General features: G+C 46.7%; 1 protein-coding gene across 3 annotated transcripts in view; it reads left to right on the top strand.

Annotated features, from left to right (window-relative positions):
- Positions 1–20,675, top strand: part of LOC144104988 (uncharacterized) — a 39,420-nt gene extending 18,745 nt beyond the window's left edge. For all 3 annotated transcript variants that reach the window (XM_077638211.1, XM_077638209.1, XM_077638210.1), the window contains exons 7-11: positions 11,443–11,650; positions 12,596–12,819; positions 13,772–13,976; positions 16,128–16,370; positions 20,332–20,675. In XM_077638211.1, coding sequence (XP_077494337.1) covers positions 11,443–11,650; positions 12,596–12,819; positions 13,772–13,976; positions 16,128–16,370; positions 20,332–20,601 — 1,150 coding nt within the window. In that variant the 3' untranslated portion in view covers positions 20,602–20,675. The remainder of the gene's footprint in view (positions 1–11,442; positions 11,651–12,595; positions 12,820–13,771; positions 13,977–16,127; positions 16,371–20,331) is intronic.
- Positions 20,676–21,048: the final 373 nt, after the last annotated feature.

Genomic DNA, 21,048 nt, shown 5'->3' with positions numbered 1-21,048 from the left:
TGGGAAAACAAGCGAGGATAAGGGAATGGGCTGAGCGATACTCTAAATGAATTGACTGATTGTACTTTTAATAAAAAGGTATGCCTAGAAAAGCCGCCTTTAGGGTGCATACGATGTTAAATGTCGTCCCTGTTCTGTTTTCCTGACTGACGAGAAAGTATGAGAGAGAAATCGCTATAAAAAAATAGAAAAGGTATTCACACGAACACTAAAAAAAAGATAATAGCGGATCATCTCGGTGCAATATACCACCAGGGGTCCCTCTAAGCTCCTTGCGACGACAACGAAGAGCGCGCGTGCGGGAACGTTCAGCTAGTGCAATCGCTCGCCTAGGTCAGGCTACGGGCAGCAGCCCTGTGTTCCTTAAATAAACCCTAGGCCGGTCGCAACTCAGCAGATACAACACTGGGCCTTCAGGAATCCTGGCTAGGCTTGGGTCCATGCAGGAAGCGCAAAAAAATTATAACGCGACAACTTGGTGTTATATATAAGTTTTATGTACAACTATGTTATGCAGTAGTTACTGCAAAGAAGGAGTACACACGAATATATGCAACATTTACAAAAATGGAATGTGTATACATGAAAGAAAATCACAACTTTATAATGGTTGGTTTATGGGGGTTTTAACGTCCCAAAGCTACTCCGGCTGTGAGAGACACCGTAGTGAAGGGCTCCGGAAATTTCGACCACCTGAGGTTCTTTACCGTGCACTGACATCGCACAGTACACGGGCCTCTAGAATTTCGCCTCCATCGAAATTCGACCGCGGAGGCCGGGATCGAACCCGCGTCTTCTGGGCCAGCAGCCGAGCGCCGTAGCCACTCTGCCACCGCGGCGGCTCGCAACTTTATAATAGATCGCATAGTGAGTGCTTAGGAAGAAGTTCATTTAGGTGATAAAAAAATGACTTATCTTTAAGGTCGCAGGTAGTTTGTTCAAAAATAAAGCACCAGCATAGACAATGGTTCTTAATGAGAGGTTAAGACAACAGATGAGAAGATTCCTGGTTCTTCGAGATGGATCAACAAAAGCAGATGATGACAGTTGAATGTTATAATTTAATATGCCTAAACGCACAAGGTAGTTTCAAATTCTCCATCGTAAAGGGTGCCATATCTAGGTCCCGATAGAGTGGAGAGAATCTATATGTGAGTTTGCTGTGTGTCCTTAAACGAATGCCTCTCTTAGTGAGGAAGTACTACTTAACCCGGTCAAACCTAACCAAGAAACTTCTGGTTTGCATGACCTTGAGGTTGAGTTTAGCGAACCTGCAGAAATAAGATGTATATTACCGCCATTGGGTTTCGAACCTGTGGCGGCGCGAACAGATTAGCTTTTCTGTGCACTGCACGAAAGCACGATACTATCGCCGCTCGCGTTAAACTGCAAAACACTCTCGCTCTATGCACTGCACCTCGTCGTTTCCACCTGTAAGCAAACGCTTTCGCACGTCCTACATGGTTTAACAATGTTAAAATCCTGCTATTTTTTTTCTAATGTGAATGTCTGATAAGTCACATTGCTTCCAAAAATGAATAATACCATAATACCACGTTAATAATACTGGATTCGCTGAACAACATAATATTTTGCTTCCGAATGTCAAAACTAATTATGGCAAACAGTCCGCTTTATTTTCAGCAATCACTGTCTGGAACTCGCTACCCGCAACCATCAAATCATTCCTCACCGAAGCACAATTCCATAAAAACTTGAAAAACTATGTACTGCATAATTGCCTTCAATTGCCACGCCAGTGAAACCTGTTAGTATTGTGTACGACTTCTATTGCCTGAGTACTTGTTCTATGTTCTCCTTTTGTGTTTGCAAAATGTGTTTTTAAAATTTAGCATGACTAAACTGTTATTTCAGATCGTACTTTTCATTGCAGCTGTGTTCCGCTATGTAATTGCTATCTGCCATATATTTATCCTACTTCAAATATGCAATTAATTACAGGAGGTCCCCCTGACAGTTTCCACTTTTGGACCTCCTTCTGTAATAATCAATTTATGTACACCTTACCTATGCATCTTTTTCAATAAACTTTCAAACTTTAAGTGTACGAAGTAAGGGTTACCCTTCTGGGTATTATTAGAGAAAAACAAGCGAGTCTCAATTTATTACCTACATGAATTATGTGAGCGTTAAAGTAGAAAGCTGAATAAAGAAGTACAACAACATATACCTGTTTCTCTACCTGTTCGAGGAAGTTTGTACCTATGCGTAATTCAGTTAAATTATTTGAGGTTTTGTACGCACTGGAGAAAACAACGTACTTCAGTCTTTGAGGTGTTTGTCTATAAGAATTATTGACATATCAAAGGAAGACCACTGTTAGTGCTCCTTTTGACCGAAACAAATATTTGATTAGAAAAACATGGGCTGTATCATCCGCACACCTAATAGTTTGGACATAATTCAGAGCATATAGCAGTTCTTTAAATAGAAGACCAACGGTCCCAATACGGAGCCTGAGGCACGCCACATTGGATGGCAAGAACAGTGGGTGCAGACTTATTTACAATGCGATGTCCCGCTGGCATTTGAAGGGTCAATATGTATGTATCTACATGCAATACAGGTTTGTTCATACGAGCAAAATATTTTAGTCCTGGTTCGAAAGCATCTGGAAAAACGCTGATGTGTAAATTTGGGGGATAGTATAGAACACCCAATATTAACTTCGAACTTAGTTCGAGGAATAAGAATTCATATGCTTCAGGAATCTGGCATGTCAGTTTGGCGCAATGCTTTAAAGAAATATTCTTGTGCACATAGAAAGCTCGCCGCCGCGTATCTTGGTTGGTCAGGACAGACAAGTGACAGCGCATATCTGTCCTGTCGTCTGTGTGCTCGTCGTTTTTAGCCCCGTGGAACTTTTCCTTTATTCAGCACGACAAATAAACCTAATTAAAATCTGGTAGCTTAATGAATTCACCAGGTTTCTACCATGTATCTCAAAACTCGATTATGTCCTAACCAAAAGTGTGCGAGACTAAATAAACCAGCACATAGTCATGATTTGTTTATTTATTTGATTAATTTTTATAGACTGTAGCACCCTCTCTTGGGCGGCGCCGACAACCCGGATAGCGCGCGCCACTCTGCGAAGAGAATAAAGACGGCACCTAGTCGTGGCTCGTGCAGCCACGGCTGGCAGTTCTGTTCTGGTGTCGGCTCGTAGCAGTGGTCTCGTTTCCTTCGCACCTGAGGCGTTAAGCCTACATTGGTGACCTAGGACGAGCAATGACCGATCCCGCAGCATCCACGCAGCAGGATTCGCGTCCGCAGGACGTCTCGTCGCTGCAGGTTCGCCTTCCACCTTTCTGGCCCCAGAACCCGCAAGTTTGGTTCCACCAGGTTGAGGCGCAATTTTGCCTAGCCCACATCACGTTGGAGATGACGCGCTACTACCATGTTGCCTCAAGCCTGCCTCCTGACGTTGCCGGTGAGCTCTCCGACGTTCTCCCCGCCCCCATGGGTGCTACACCATATCAGCACCTGAAAACCAAGGTGCTGGAGAGATTTATGCCGTCGGACCGCACCCGCCTCCAGCAGCTCCTTACCGGGGAAGACCTTGGCGACCGGCGCCCCTCCCAGCTTCTGCGCCGCATGCAACAGCTTCTCGGGAAGCGCGACATCCCCAACCACTCAGCGTTGGTTCGAGAGCTTTTCCTCCAACGCCTTCCCCAGCCCATCCGCCTCGTCCTTGCGGCGGCCGGTGACGTCACCCTCGGCCGCCTGGCTGAGCTCGCAGATAACGTTCATGAGGCCACCTCCCCGTCCGCCACTGCTGTTTTGCTGCCAAGAAACCCAGCGATTTCGCGCCTTGAGGCCCGTCTCGAGGAGCTTGCCGCCTCAGTTGCCGCACTCCGTAGCCGACATCTGGAGACCCGTCCGTCTGGTCTTGATCATCGCGCTCTTTCGCGCTCACGTAAAACTCAGAGTCCCAGCCCTACATCTCTCTGCTGGTACCACAGGCGTTTTCGCCACCGGGCCACTTAGTGTACACCGCCCTGTTCGTGGCCGGGAAACGCCCACCGGGATCGCTAACGGCGGCGTGTGGTTGCCCCAGTCATTCGAGCCGCCTGTTCATGGTCACTGACAAGTTCTCCGGCACCCGGTTTCTTATCGACACGGGCGCGGAAATCAGCGTGGTTCCACCGACTAAGGCAGATCGTTCCAAGCCACCAGGACTGTCGCTCCGGGCTGCCAACGCCTCGTCTATACCCACGTATGGGCTACGATCTCTCACCCTCGACTTCGGCCTACGCTGCACTTTTCGATGGGTCTTCGTCATCGCAGACGTGGTTCGCCCGATCATCGGCTCAGACTTCCTCTCCTACTTCGACTTAGACGTCAGCGTGCGGCATCGTCGCCTTACCGACGGTCTGACTCATCTCTCCATAGGATGGAAAGTTGGGCTAGTTGGGTTACGTACATTTTAAAGGAAAAAATACAGCGCGAACATAGACGACGGACGAAGAAGAGGTGCACAACACAAGCCCTGTTGTTGTGCACCTCTTCTTCGTCCGTCGTCTATGTTCGCGCTGTATTTTTTCATCTCTCCATCTCGGGAGTCACGTCCGACCTTGCTCCCATGGGCATTCGCACGCTGATACCTTCCTCTCAGTTCGAAAAAGTGTTGGCGGATTTCCCGGAGCTCACTAAGCCATGCAACCTCACTCAGGCGCCTAAACATACTGTGACACACCACATCGTCACCCGGGGTCCACCCGCAGCTGCTCGACCGCGCCGCTTGTTTGGAGACCGTCTAGCTATCGCCAAACGTGAGTTTGACCACATGCTGGAGCTCGGCATTATACGCCCGTCGTCCAGCGCGTGAGCGTCTCCGCTGCATCTAGTGCCCAAGCGTGATCCCGGTGGCTGGCGTCCCTGCGGCGACTATCGGGCGTTGAACGCCAACGCTGTCCACGACAGCTATCCGCTGCCCCACATCCAGGACTATACATCATGCCTCGCCGGCTGCGCCATTTTTAGCAAAGTTGACCTAGTTAAGGCGTATCACCAAATTCCCATTGAACCCGCCGACATACCTAAGACCGCCATCACGACGCCCTTTGGTTTGTTTGAGTACGTCCGGATGCCTTTTGGACTACGCAATTCGGCTCAAACCTTCCAGCGGTTCATGGCTGAGGTCACGCGGGCCTACCGACTGTATTCGCGTACCTTGACTATGTCCTCATCGCCAGCCCTACACCTCATGATCATGAGCAAGACCTTCGTGCTTTGTTCAAGCGTCTACAGCACTACGGCCTGGTTGTGAATGCCTCCAAGTGTGTTTTCGGTGCTTCTGAGCTCGAGTTTTTGGGTCATCACATATCCTCAGTGGGTATCCGCCCTCTCACGTCCCACGTCCAGACCATCGAGAATTTTCCCCTGCCCACAACCCTGTGCCTCCTGCGACAATTCCTGGGGCTGGTGAATTTCTCCCACCGCTTTATCCCGCACTGTGCAGAGCTACTTCGCCCGCTCACCGACCTCTTCCGGTCAACCGCTGGCCCGTCCTCTGCAGTCTCTTTGTCATCAGAAGCCCTGGCCGCCCTTACTGCCGCGAAGTAAGCAGTCGCTAACGCCGTGCTTCTAGTCCATCCGCGCAACGACGCCCCTACGAGATTGATGGTGGATGCCTCCAGCGTAGCCATCGGAGCCGTCTTAAAACAGTACATTAACTCCGAGTGGAGACCATTGTCTTTTTACTCTCGGAAGCTACTTCCTGCTGAGACCCGCTACAGCGTCTTCGGTCGAGAGCTCCTAGCTATCTAATCCGCTATCCAGCGCTTTCGGCATTTTGTAGAAGGATGCAAGTTTCACGTGTTAACCGATCATAAACCGCTGGCATATGTGTTCCGGACCAACTCATCGAAGTACGTGTCACGTGAACTCCGTCAGCTCGCTTATATCTCGGAGTTTATTACCGACATCCGGCATGTGAAAGGTGCAGCCAACACCGCCGCTGACGCCCTTTCTCGTATAGTCGCGGTAGACGCTCCATCTTCCACCGTCGACTGGGCCGTATTCTCTTCTGCCCAGCAGAATGACGATGAGCTCGCCGCTTTTCGAGTGAATCCTCGTTCTCTCCGATTACGGCTTGTGCCCCATCCTTGCTCACCTGAGCCCTTGTGGTGCGATGTTTCAACGGACTTTCCTCGCCCTTTTGTTCCGGCTTCACTACGTCGCCCTATCTTCCATTCTCTCCATGACATATGCTATCCAGGCATTCGGGCTACTCAGCGCCTTCTCACCCAGCGCTATGTTTAGCTTGGAATCAACGCTGATGTGCGTGCTTGGACGCGCCGGTGCCTACCCTGTCAGGCGACCAAGATCTGTCGACATACCAAGACACCTTCCCAAGCCTTTCTACCCCCTGGCCGTCGTTTCGGCCATGTTCATCTCGACATTGTGGGCCCTCTACCCATCTCTTGAGGCTACCGCTATATCTTGACCATAGTCGACCGCTTCACTCGCTGGCCGGAGGCAGTCCCCATTCCTGACATCACCGCAGAGACTGTTTCGCGCGCCTTCATTTCTGCGTGGGTATCTCGATTTAATTGTCCTGGCACTGTGACAACCGACCGTGGACGCCAGTTTGAGTCCTTCCTGTTTGCTTCCCTTAATATTCTCGGCGCCAGGCATTGCCGTACCACTGAATATCACCCGTGTGCTAACGGCATGGTGGAACGCCTTCACCGCCAATTGAAGGCCGCCCCCGCTGCCCGCCTCAATTGCGCCTCCTGGGTCGACTCCTTGCCCCTTGTGCTGCTTGGTCTAATGGCCGTCATCTTAGAAGACTTACAGTGCTCAGCTGCAGAGCTCGTGTATGGAAGTGCTTTGCGTCTTCCAGGCGACTTCTTTAGATCCCAGCAGCTTCCAGCCCAGCCCCAAGAATTCCTCCAACTCCTGCTGGACTGCGTTAAAGACCTCCGGCCTACTCCCCCACGTCCGTCCCGCCACCATGCCATTTTCGTACACCCCGACCTGGCCACTTCGACCCACATTTTTGTGCGCCGCGTCGCTGTCCGAGCCCAACTCACACCGGCTTACGACGGACCTTTCCGCGTTCTCCGCCGCACCCCGAAAACCGCCACCATCCTCCAAAACGGCCGCGAAGAGACCGTCAGTCTAGACCGTCTTAAACCAGCTTACATGGAGACCGCCCTGGAACGACTCCCAGCGCCGCCAGACCTAGTGCTCGAGTGCCATCGCCGGCCCTCCGTCCGTTTCGACTTCCAGTGTAGGCGGGGGGCCCTGTAGCACCCTCTCTTGGGCGGCGTCGACAACCCGGCTAGCGCGCGCCACCCTGCGAAGAGAATAAAGACGGCACCTGGTCGTGGCTCGTGCAGCCACGGCTGGCAGTTCTGTTCTGGTGTCGGCTCGTAGCAGTGGTCTCGTTTCCTTCGCTCCTGAGGCGTTTAGCCTACAAGACTATATTATTAAATATCATATATTTTATTATTATTATTCATTTGATTATATTTTAGTTAAGCCTCTTACGTTCGAGTGCTGTATCTTCACATTATGTGCAGATGGAAATGCGGGGTTTAGGCGCTATGTACTACACATTTCTGGAGATGGTGTACCAAGAGCGAGGCTACTAAGTTATACGAATAATTTGAAGTCTTCCTGTGAAGTGACTTCAAAGGCCGTCGCGGTTTGTTTTCCTAACAAGAATTTTCATCGAAATCTACAATATGTTCTATTCTTGTTCCTTTCTTTTCTCAGTGGTCTGTGCAAAAACGATCTTCATTTCCTGACATATTTGCTTATAAATAGGATCGTCCTTTTAAAATTGCAAGCTAGATGTGGAAATTTTCTTCCTTCTCGTGGGTTGAAGTAGGTCGTCCTGAACTTTGCGTGAAGCAAACTAAACAACATTGGATTTTCTCTTTGGTCGAAACACGATGAATATCAATGTCCGACGCAAATACTTCCATACCAAGTTAAGCTACAAGTGCTGGCAGGCTATTTTCGAGGTTCTCGTCGACAGTAAAAGAAAGACCCTTGATTTCTAGGTTCATACTACTGTATTGTTTTGGGTCTATCATCTTTTTTTGTAGCGGCTGTGCCTGTTTAATGTGCAGGTTTTCTTTTTAAGCAAGCTTATTGTCGTCTTTCAGAGACGAGATCCGCGCAGAAACTCTCAAGGTCGGTCTTTAAATAATGAAAAGGGTGGCTAGTATACTGACTTGCTTCCTAGATATTGTCAAGACCCTTCCCAATTGTGTCAACATGTTCTGAAAAATTCTCGCTAAGTAATTGATGGTGGCAGGTGCTTTTGCTTCGATTGTAGAACCAGCGAAGCGAGCCAATCAGTGCTCGAAATAGAGAGAAAGCGCCAAAATACCTGCAAAATGGTGAACGATGTTTATAGCAGCGTGTTTTAGCAGTATTATACCTCTGCAACATGCGAACCGCAAAGGCCTTTGCGAATCAGGTCCTTAAGTTCGAAGACGTAAGGAGTGCAGCTATACGGCACAAATGTTGCACCTTGGCCGCTAAGGGCTTTGGAGGAGAAGGCGGCTGTCCGAGACATTTGGAGCCCACAGGCGCATCCTCCGAGAAGCTGAGCTCGCAGTGCCGTCCGAAGTCAATAAGTAAAAGCAATGAGAAAATTATAAGCAACTAACAATATTTGCAAACAACGTTAATAAGTACGAAAGATTTGTCTGGTTTTGTTTTTTGGACAAAAGTCTACATTTTACGCCAAGATTTCAAGAAAAGTGAAATTGTTGCTCCTGGTGGCCAAGAGGCTCAGAATCTGCTGCTGCTAATAAAAGTAGCTTTTGTAGTTCTTTTAAGAAAGCAGTGAGAACAAAAAATTGTCTAAGCCCAATGAATCACTAAAATACCTCATTTTATATTAAAACACCCATTTCAGCCAACCCTTGCACAGCAGCGGGTGCTGAGCCTCAACGACTGTTTCACATTTAGGCTTCAACGTGTAGCTTCGTCTCTGCTTCCAAGAGCATTCGCTCCTTCGATGAAAAGAGGCGCCTTTGCTGGAAAGGCCTTCGAGGAGCACCATGTGACAGAGGCATTACACCGTTTATTAGCTTTCTAGTAGTATTTACATGTTCGTTTTAAACCTTTCACATGCTACTCTGCTGAGGGAAGGGGACAGGAATGGTAGGCCTTGGAAGACGAAGAAACAGAAGAAAAAAAAAATGATGAATTTTAACAATAAGAAATTTTTCCCTTTATTCACTTCTACTTTCTACATTATTGGTCGGATTCTCAAACTGTTAACTTTGCGCCCTAACGTGATACCGCATGTCATATCTTTGCCTCAAAGAAATGTTATTAGTAAATGCAGAGACATTATTACTGTTTTATAGTTAAAATCATTTGTTATTGAATACACACTGTACAATTCTTGAACAGCACCTGTTTTTTTTTCTCACATATGTTAACTGACAATTCACTATTGATGAGTAGTGTACGTGATTAGGAACAGGTAGCAAGTTTATTTAATGATATTGCCAGTAGCTTCACTCTAATCGTGCGTGGACGAGTTGCGCACACTAATATTAGGCGAAATTGCTCAGTTGCAACAGAGAGACTAAAGAATTTTGTTGCAGTTTGCATGTATATATTTGCTAGGTACATTTTTAGATTTCAGCAAGGCTTTTGATTGCGTAAATCATAAACTACTTCTTTGTAAACTCGAGTCCTATGGTTTCCGTGGGACACCATTAAACTTAATTAAGTCTTATTTAAGGAGACGCAGACAGTTTGTCCAAATACATGAAGAGAAATCGAGTAACCGACCGATAAAATCTGGTGTGCCGCAAGGTAGCATCCTTGGTCCGGTACTTTTTCTTTATTATAAAAATGATAATGTAGCAATCAGTAATACATTTAAGTTCTTTATCTATGCAGACGATTGCACCATATATGTGGAAGGAAAGGATCTGGGAAGCATTTTAAGACAGGCAAGCTCTGTGTGTTGTAGCCTTCAAGTCTAGTCTGCAAAGAATAACCTAGTACTAAATGAATCTAAAACAAAATGTGTTCTTTTTCTTGCAGCAGGGTCTTAAACAAAAGTGGCTGGAAACATTACATTAGGCCCCTACTCAATCACAGTCGAAAAACACGTTAAAACTTTAGGAGTAATTTTCTCAGAAAACATGCCCTGGAATGAACATATTAAGGCTATGTGTACAAAAATTGGCAAATCAGTTGGTGTGCTTAACCGAACCCGGCATTCACTTCCTGTCGCCATAAAAAAAAAAAAAACTCATATACCATTCTCTTTTCTATTCTCATCTCTGTTACTGTGTGTCAGTTTGGGGAAATACGACGTCCCAAAACCTGCATAAATTGACTATTTCACAAAAGAAAGCAGTACGAGCCATACGTGTATAATAACCAACTACTAAGATTCTATAAAAGTGCAGTACGTGGAAAACTGGACTCATTTTTACCAAATGCCAACCTCAAACACACCCACTACGTGTACCCATATAGACACCAACCCCCATGGCAAATAACATTCTCACGCACAGAGTACGGTCGGCAGCGGGCAAGTTCTACTCTACCTAAACTAATAAACTACTTTGATCAACTAGGTATCGATGTATTGACACTAAATAATCGGCGCCTAGTAGAATTATTCTTGTAGGTAATATGCATCACATTTCACAATGCCGGAAAAAGCATATTTTTACCTAAAAAATCCTATTTTTGAAGATTACTTAAAATCTCAGAAAAACCTGGTATAGGGGGCGCAGGGCGCGTCACCAGCTAGAGCGAGGCAGCGTTCATTGGGAGCGTACTCTGTATGGCAGAGACGTTGTCTCTATTCGGAAGAAGGTTGACTAAGAACCGGCTATTGAGTTTCACATCTGTAGTCATACCTGACCGCGGCGGTTTTGTTATCTTGGTAGATTTGCTGACATGACTGTGCCAAGCAGCCCTAAAATACAGGGATGAACCCAGAAGCTGAGAGGACAGGTGCCGAAGTACCAACAATTTATTCAGAGCAACAAGCAGATTGGGCTTGTTGCGACCAGATAAACAAGCATTAACCGTTACTCTAGTAGATTCACTTAAGCGGTTCTTCCGTCCAAAAATCTGGAAATGTGGTCAGTGTCAATGGACATCTTTATTTAAGGAATATATTTGATAAAATATAATTTTTTGCAAAAAAGTTAAACCTGTACTTTGTACAACCAACAGCTGTCAAGCAGAGCGACTGAATTAGCAACAGAAACAGCACATGTGGTCTCAGTGGCGTTACCGGAGGTTATTGAAACCAGTTAAATTTGTCGTCCACGCTTTTCGTTTCCTCCGTGCTGCAAATTCCTACCCGACACTGTCAGGATTCGAACATTTCGAAGCCCAAACTAATTCCTTCCAAGTGCACCTTTCCTGAGCACCCATTTGCATATAAATATATATTTTTTTGGTATGTAGTTTGACAAACAACCTGAGTCTCGACGACTCTACCCACCCGGCCAAAGGGTACTTCGCTCGAGAATGGGTTCCTGGTGCCTGCCAGTGGATTTCCCGCGCCGCCCGCTGCCACTACGCTCTGGACCTGCAGATGCCTTCGGGAGAGCACTTGGAGCGCTACCAACTGTACTGGAAGGTCATGTACTTCTCTCCACTCCTCGGCCCAATGGTACGCTATGTCCACTGAAATGACGATCACCTTGCGATCGATTTATTTGGAGGAATCAGGTTTGGCATGTTCGTCGCGTCCTCTTGTAGAAATGAACACCTTCCCCTTTTCGGGGCACTAACTGAACTCCGCTTGTTCAGTTCTCGAAGAGATGTAACTCGTCCACAGACCTGCCCAGAGCGCTCGAACTCCGAGATCAGCTGCGCTTCGCCGCGCGGTGGTGGCGTCTAGCTGCAGCGCCTCGTTCTATATAGCGCAAATCAGATGCTCAGACCATGCTCAGAGACACGCTACTTCGAATTCGGCTCCCTAGCAGGACGGTTGAGGAGTCTAGACAGGTTTGTAGACGACTGCATACACCCCTATCAAGGGGTTAGTACGTTTAGTATATAATGTTAAATGTGTGGGTCTTATCTTCGCTTCCAGAGAGCTAATTCTAGTTCCACATCTTTAAAGAATAGCCTAAAGGCTGTTTGGAAAGTTCGATCAATAGGGGGGAACACGTTTTTCCGATTGAAGCCGTTAGTGTCTGCGTCTGCGTGAAAAATAATACTAAGCGAAAACAATAATACCTTTGAATTTCTGCTTGTAGATTAAATGCAAAAGGCGCTCGCATTGCGTGCGATGTCACGTGAACGATACCGAACCCAAGTTGTTGGACAATTATTTGTGAGCATGCAGAAGGGCGTCTCTCATAGCTTAAGAGTAGCTCTGCTACTTCGTTGTCAGAAATTTATACGTCATGCCGTTTTACTTGTTCTCTGCTCCTTCTTTTTACAGTTTTCTACTCTATTGATATCATCACTAAGGTACACAAGATTAGTGAAGTAAAAACTGAATACGAGTCTCCTTTTTGCTGGAGTGTTTAATCGAGACAGTGGTACAAAAAGCAGATGTCCGTCGCTCAAGACCGACGCCTGTTACTCGACGGCTTTGCCTTCGCAGGCGAACAGAATTTTTGAGGCGGTGTTCAAGGAGCCGCCCAAGGCCCGTGTGCAGGCGTGCTTCAGTCTGCTGGAAGATCAGTACTTCCTGAACGCCACGAAGCTTGCTCGTCGGGCGCTCAAGGAAGCAGTGCACCGTCCCCACGACGCCCTCTCGCGCGTATCTTGGCTACTGCGCTGGGCGCTTAGGGACCGTGCACCTAGGTGGCTCTCACGTCGTAACAGGTGCGGCTTTCTCCTGGCGATGCATTGCGAAGGGATTGCCTAGTACGACGCTTGCACGCAGCGATTCAATCTTAGTCAAGAGACAACAATGTAGAGTAAATCAGTAATTCATTCATTCATTCATTCATTCATTCATTCATTCATTCAATGAATCATCTGTTTATTTATTTATTTAGGGAATAGACCTCGCCTGGGAGCAAGCAGGAGGTGCCTAGACAGCGAGAAAAGGATGCATAGCATGCCAAATTAAAAAAAAAAAAGTGGAGGGACACATAAGGTCTGCGTTTAAGGGTATGGGCGACAGCAGTTCCTTTTGCCCACGTCGACACAGACACTGTTTGCTCTTTCACAATCACAATAACTTCTTGAAAGAACGCACAACATACATGTAAAGCATCGCTTTAACCGAGCCGTACGAACGTGCCTACGTGGCTTGCCGGTAGCGTGAGATTCGTACCCAAAGGGTTGGGGGCTACAGCGATGGGTCCACTGCGTAGCAGCTTGACATGCGACGGTAGTACGTGAATCGCCTGCGACGTGTTTACATCAGGGTGAGGACGAAGAGGGCGGCCAACGGGCGCGTTGCTGTAGGTTGCTGCGATCACTCAAGATCCAATGCCTCGCACTAAAGCAACTAGATTTACGTCAGTGGTGAGGCTGGCGCCATCGCTGGGAGCCTGTTGTAACAGTTACTTTCGGTCATAACAGGAAAGCTGATGGCTGCAGCCGACGCCGGCTTTTCTGTAGAACGGGGCCTCTCCGCTGTCGCTTAAAATCATCAAAAGAGAGCACAACCTCGATTGCACGTAACTCATAAAACCTTCGTGAATTCCTCAAGCGCACTAGAAAAAAAAAAGAAAGAAAACAAGCAGGCTAAATCCTATTAACCTGTGAGTGTAGCGTCTATTGGTGTTGAATAGGTTTTTTTTCTGGGATACCTGCACAACTGCAGGACCTGCAGGACCAAAGCCCTCGAAGCCGGTGCGAAAGCTGCGGGCGGAGCATCCGAAGCAGCGCTTGCCGGATTCGCCAAAACTGAAGAGTTCAACCTCTCCGTGGCCATGGCGGTGCGCAGGCACATGGAAGTGGTGGACGCCGAGTTCTTGCATAGCCACCGTAGAATTGATACGCCGGACGTGTCTCTCTTCACTGCAGAGGCAAGTCTGTTTTCATGAACCCGTGCAATGGCCAGCACAGTCAGTAATACTGGCTCGTTCTCAATGTACAGACAATGATCTGTGTCTTGCACTTGCTTTTCCTTAAGTTGAAAACACATACGGCGTTCCCGTATAAACGTGATTGCAGCGAATTACTGCAGCATACTTAAACCCATTTGCTGGTAAGGCGGCAGGTATACGGCTGACGGCTTGGTTACCATACAGGCAGCTCTATAAACAGCCATTTTGCGCACTCAAGAACCAATTATGCGTTGATTCTGAATTGCAATTGAATTTGCGAAAAACCTGAAACTAGCCAAAGGAGCAAGTAGGCTTGCTTTTCATACTTAAGGAGTAATCATTTTCTGAGTGCTCCCGACGCCCGACTTTCAAGCTTGCCACCGGCGCGGGCGCAAGCCAGTGAAGATCAATTCTCGCGTGAGAGATGCTTTCATATGTAGCTAAGCACCTCATTTGTGGGCGCGTGCTATGGAACCGGCTGCGGGGCAAAAAAAAAATGTCAGATAACACATAGTCTTAATCATAAGCTTGGTTTACAGGGGTTTAACGTCCCAACGCGACTCAGGCTATGAGAGACGACGTACGTAGTGAAGGGCTCCGGAAATTTCGACCACCTGGGGTTACTTAACGTTCACTGACATCACACAGTACACGGGCCTCTGAAATTTCGCCTGCTTCTAAATTCGACCGCCGCGCCCGGGATCGAACCCACGTCTTTTGGGCCGGCAGCCGAGCGCCATAACCACTCAGCCACCGCGGCGGCTTAATCATAAGCATTGCCGTTTTTTTGTAACGTGCTCTCGTAGAAATTAAGTATGCTAACGTCGGCATCGACTGGCTCTAATAATGCATGCTCTGTGCAATTACTGCAACGCCAGCCTTTTAAAGCTATGTGCATCGAGTCGTTTCTTAATGCTACTAAGAAACAGAACATACAAAGCCAGTAGTATCTTAGAAGGACCTGCTGGTTGGCGTCCCGTCTTTCGCATCTGTCGCTATTCCTACATGCAAGTCCGCATGCCTTCATTAGTTTTTCGTCCTCATAGCCATTTCGGCAATGGCAACATCAACCTTGCCTAAAAGAGTTTTTTACGGAGTAGTATATCGAGGCCTGCTAATTGCACGATCGTGGTGCGCTCCAAGTCAGCATCGTGGCGACTAAAAGTCCGAGGAAAAGAGTGAAAACAGACAAACATTCGGGGTCCTTCTTTGCTTCTCGTGGCGAATGTCCGGGTGTAATCTTTTCTGGGTCGTAATAAGAGGAACTTTAGGTCACTTTTCGTTGTTCTGCGAAAATATAGTGTGCGTCCCATGCGGCTGAGGTCATCTCAGGTGACAAGTTAACGTTCCTTGTGGCAGTATCAGGCCTGCAGTCAAGAAGCGGCTAAAATAAAAAAGAGCACAAAATAGCATAGACGATGACACAGGAATAGATAGGACACGACCTACCTCTTAACTTTTTGTAGAACAAGGTAGCACTTGGTGTATTCAAGTGCATAGTGAAGCACATGTAAGCTAACGAGCAGGCGCATTTCAAACAAGCCAGGAGGGTAAAGCCGAGAAACACGTAGGAACTGATACAAGGGATCAAGGAAGCAATCAAAAGAAAAACTCACAAGATGGTTACGACTTTGTAACGCGAGCTTCATCGACAGCTGTTTAGGCGTTTAGTTTAGGCGTTTAGGCGTTTAGCCACTTGACCACTGGAGTAGTGGTCCCGTCATGCACCCTTGCACTGCCAGGCGGCTGTTGCAAACAGAGCCACCCGTAAGCTTATATGAACCTGGTCGACCGGCGCAACTGGTGGGTGCTAGCGCACCAACCTGTTCAACGTGAAAACCAGGAACGGGCGCCTAATAGCTGTCGCTATAAAAAAAACAAGGTAACAAGAGGGAAGATGAGGAAACGCAAGCGAAGCACCTAATGCTACCTTCAACGCTTCTTTTTCCCTGCGCTTTGTAATGTGCTGCTGCTTCTTTGCGTCACCTAAGGGAGATGGGGCGAGTAGTAGGGTAGATTTGGAATTTCTTTTTTTTTTTTTAGATGGAGCGAAGGCGGTGGAATAAATCTGACAAGCGACATGCTTGCGAGGATACTGTTGACGGCACATTTTTTTGGAATCCGGTGCAGGCGCACTACGTGAAGAAACGGAAAGCCGTGGTAGTGTCCCCTGGCCTGGTGGCACTAATGATGAACGCCACTCATTCCTCGGATCCCATGGTTACCACCCTAGTGGGTGCACCCATCCTGCGAACGATGCTCCCGCGCCGAAAGGGAATGTACAGCTGGCGTTGGACGAGCCAGCGTCGCCTCACCGGCGTTACCAGTTGCGTCCAGAACAAAGGCCACTATAAGAAAGAGTACGCCGAAAGGGTAAGCGACGCACACTAGGAAAAACAAGCTTAGAAAACAACATATCGTTTACGCCGTTGCTTAAAGATGCTGAAGTGATAACGTTCGCAGAATCTTCTCAGGTAAAAAAAAAATATCCGTGCTGGTTCAAAGCTTTAGTAACAGTATTTCAGCTTTCTTTTTCTTACATATGGCTGCGCTTGGGTGGTTAATATTATGTAATCATTCTCTAACGTCAAAGGCTACTTCGATGTGTTCTTCATAAACATTTAGGATTTGAATTGATAGTTCGATCAGCTTCAGATAGTACAGGACGGAAAGCAAAAACAGACCAGAAGCTGTAACCCGTCAATTTTTGTCCTACAGCAAGACAAGCATAAAAGATATTTCGATGTTTACGAGGATTCCTACCAGAAAGTAAAACTCTAATCCTTTGCGAACACTGATATGGTGATATGGTCGTAAGGCGTAAGGCGTAAGCAAGCGCTGCGTCATTTTAGTGACGGAGTTTCCTGCGAGAATTTGGCGGCCTTTTCGCCGTCGCAAGAAGTGAAGCAAGAACAATTGTCCAATTCGGTATTGTCACTCTTGGAACGATACTGACCTGAACGTGCACGGCCACCAGACAGGTAAGTGCTTGGCACAGGCACCAAGTTCTTAAAGGGTCACTGAGGACACCTCCATCGAATGTTCGGTCGGTGTGACTATAAATGCTCGCCTGTTTTTGAGAATACAAAACGAACTCAAGAAGACTTGAAAGGGGAGCCTCAGTGAGCTTAGCCAACCTTTATAAAGCAGGGCTTGTCTTCGTATGGACAAAGCGTTCATAACTGGCGGGGGTTAATAGGGCATTCGCTCCCAGGACTAAGAACGGATGAAGAAGAGGAACCTGTATGGATTGTTTTGATTTGTCGAGAAGAAGAAGAAGTCCCGCCATTCAGTCTTCTATGTACCGTTACCTCTTTATAATGATGCTGGTGTGTGCGCGGCTAAAAAAATATCGATTCAGTGCTGAAAAATTACATATTAGAATTTTCTTTTCTCTCTATTAGAACTTGGGGCATGTGCACCAAAAATGACATTGTGATCACTGTATTCACTGAATTGTCATGTAGCCTAATCTTACTGATCAGAGCTCAAAAGAACTGAAATTTTCTTTGCGCATCTCTATTCACTTGCGAACTCGGTCGATAATAGCGACACCGGGATTCCGCTGTGTGACTTTTTGCAGATCCTAAAAGCTCCATTTTCAGTGATATTAGTATGGTTGTTTTTAAAGTGCGGTAGTTTATCGATGCGCGCCAACTTCAATTCCTCCTCAGTGTCAAATTCATGGTGCCCTTTCCCTGGTGCTAAAAGCCCTTCCGGCTAAAGTGGCCTTTGTTAGGAGTATCTCCAATGAACCGGTTCTGTAATGAGGCTTTCCTGTTGAAATGTACTACTTCGACCACACCATTTCTCCCTAAAGAAATTCTCCAATGCGGTTGTTGCTTGTAAACGGTCGTAGCGTTTTATCTTTTCTATTGCTTACTGCGTTAACCTCTGTGACTCAAGGTAGCGCCTGCGGGGGGATGATACGTTCTTTTCATTATTTATTGAAGGCCATGAAGGCAGTCGTGGTCACCAAAGATACTCTACTCCTATCAAAAAGCCTTTTAAAACCTACTACCAGCGCTCTGCTTCCGTAAGGTGCTAACAGCGAATGAGAGGCAACGCATCAGAAAGGCAACGCATGCACAGCTGACTTTGCGGTGTGGACATTCATCGCAGAATTCTAGAGTTCTGTAAGATAATTCTTGGATACGTCGTATAAGGCTAACCACTTTCCAATGCGGTTGTTGCTTTGCAAACTGTCTTAGTATCTTATGTTTCCTATTCCTTACTGCGTTGCAAAGCACTTAAAACGGTTTTCTGTGCCAAAGGCCTCGATAGGCTGATTGGATCTAATTATCGCAGCATAACATACAGACACGAAGTATGATCTCGAATGCGGAATTCATGGTATCAGAACTGCACATGGGCTATGAGAAAGGTTCTAATGAAGGCCTCCATGAGAATTCTAGCCAGCTGGGATTGTTAACCTTCCACTGACATTGCTTAGCACAACGGAAGTATTGAATTCCGCGTTCTTCACTATTCGGCCGTCGAGGCCCGAATTCGACACGGCGAGCTAGGGCTTTTCAGCTTAAAGCCCAACCAATAAGCCAACACAGAGGATAAACAGTGATATAGCTTACGGTAGGTAACATCTGCGTTTGTAATAGAACTTTTGCCGTCTTGAGAAGATAAAAAAAATCGACTTGAAGCTAAATTTTGCCGCCTGGTTACATAAACGTTGGTGCTGAACTATTTAATGCCACAGGTTGCTCGGGAGCAACGGCTGCAATTATTTTTTGTCCTATAATACTCAAGCGCTTGTCTTTGTCTTGCCATGGGTTTTCTGCATGTGGTCGTTTGAACTTCATAACATCAATTGGGGCCGCTTCTATGTCTTATTTTTGTTAAAAACACAAAATGAGGCCTGCTTACCAGATATCGCACTTTGGCTACAACATGAGCGGCGGGGGATTGATAACGAAATAGCAGGACATTTTAGAACGGCCAGTCTTATAAGAATCAGTCCATAAGAGTGCAAAGATTCTGGTTTTTTTTATGGAGTGTATATGATTGTCTATGCTTTTACTTTTTAGGTACTCTTCCTGGAGGCTAAATGGACATTGACTGGGAACACTTTGCCTCGTTAGAATGAGGGTTTGGCATGTCAGGATTCGAAATCTGCACGCTGATAACAGGGTTTCGATAAAAAAAACGGACATTGTTCAAAAGCGGCACAGTGTAGCGGCACCGCTTACTAAATTGGGAATCTGCCGATTTCGACAGCCTTACGCAGTTGGACAGCGCGAGGCCTTCGTGCTCGGAAATTTCAGAAGCGCTTACCAGGCGCGAATAGCTTTCAGTCTTGTTTGTTAATCAGGTCGGTATTAGCTAAACTTTCATAAACTGTGGATAAAATATTGTTGATAATATTACTAGATCTCTTCGTAAATAATGAAACAAAAAGCTATGTGATTGGTAGAAGAAGAGGTTTTTATTTCAGCTGCTTACTCTGATTCGTCAAGAGATTTGCCGTTTTGCATGCTCAGCAACACGGATGATGAATGCACAAAGAACGCACTTGGCAACGCCCGCGATTTTAGGGTGTAATTAGGGGAAGACCTCAAGGACATGATTTAAGATTTTCTTAACGAAGCAGCCGCCATTTCTGAAAAAAAAAACCCTCCGTAATGTTGCTGAAGGCCAATCCAAATTTTACCGAACTATGTTGGTTCCATTTATGTCCCTTTTAATGTCCCTTTAAACGACTATAGGTTTGTATGAAACAGCGTTTGCGCTCATCGAGTGTCCTTGAAATCTTATTGTCATCATCATCACACTGCTGGATGTGAAGTCAGTGTGGTTTGCTTTTTCTCAGACCCTCAGTACTGATTTTGCCAGTGACACATCATCCTTAAAACGTGTGAGAGTTTTCGGTGACTTATGACTAAGACAGTACCACTTCTATTTGAATTCAGAAAAGGCGAGATTTCCTTCCCAGAATTCCATTCACGGCTTGTTTTCCCACGCCGTATAATCTGTGGTCAGTGGCCACCACTTTGCGAGAGAGACTGTGCTATGGTTCGGACGGACTGGTCCTGACTAAAGACACCCAGTTTCTCAAGCCTTTAGGCATGATTAACAAGACCTAAATGTGCTGCCTGGTAACATGTGAGAAAGTGGGGTAGTGCAGGCTTTAACGAGATACTAAATATGGGTTGTGCTAGATGTAAATTACAAATTTTGTCGTTAGCCTCCAACTTTAGGATCTATACGTGAGTGCTAGCAGTGCACAGGAATACGTTAAGGTGTACAGTAGTTTCAAACAGACCGATGCATTCAACATCATGAGCGTCGCCCCTGACCGCATGGCTTCATTGTACGGCAGGTGGTGACCGAGACGGCTGTCCTGGAACCTCTCTTCGATGCTTACCGACGAAGCCTGGCAGATGAAGTAGGGCTAGGAAAACGCCTCACCAGGGAATACAGCAACAACGAGCTGTTCTACGTGCTCTGGGCACTTGGACATTGCGGGGAACCGCAGGGCGATGTGATCGTGAACGCAGCTGTCAACAACTCGGCTCACTTCGCAAACACTTTCGGATGCTCCCGCGGGGACCGGCTGTGGTCTGAAGACAAGTGTACCTTCTGGCATTAACCACTTCTTTTTGAACTGCTTTGTTGGATAGTTATCCAGGAGTGACTTTTTTGTTGTTGTTACTAGAGATGGCAATAAACTTGAACTGCTTCATAGTCGCTTTAACACCTCCCCACTATATCGGCTACTGGCACAAACAAAAATTTTTATCGTTTGTTTACTTAGAAGAGCTGCTATGAAACGAGATATTTCAGCCAATTGCTCTCGGTTCGTCTCCACTGAAATTGTGCTAGCAAGAAAACAAATAGAAAGTTCACACTAGGACATCAAGACAAATCTCTCGCATTATCCTTCATTCTGCTTTTGTTCGTCGTGCTATTTCAGCAAAGACGAATTGCTATCAACCTAGACGTGGATGTCCAGAGCGCAAAAAAGAACTGGACCGCGGGAAGAATAACAAAACTAGCGCTACTTTTGGGGCTGTGTTGTGTTTCATGGTACCTCACC

The sequence above is a fragment of the Amblyomma americanum genome, chromosome 9 (assembly GCF_052857255.1).
Source record: "Amblyomma americanum isolate KBUSLIRL-KWMA chromosome 9, ASM5285725v1, whole genome shotgun sequence".
Taxonomy (NCBI): Eukaryota; Metazoa; Arthropoda; class Arachnida; order Ixodida; family Ixodidae; genus Amblyomma; species Amblyomma americanum.
Note: the sequence above shows the minus strand (reverse complement) of the source record. Positions and strands in the feature narration are given on the sequence as shown.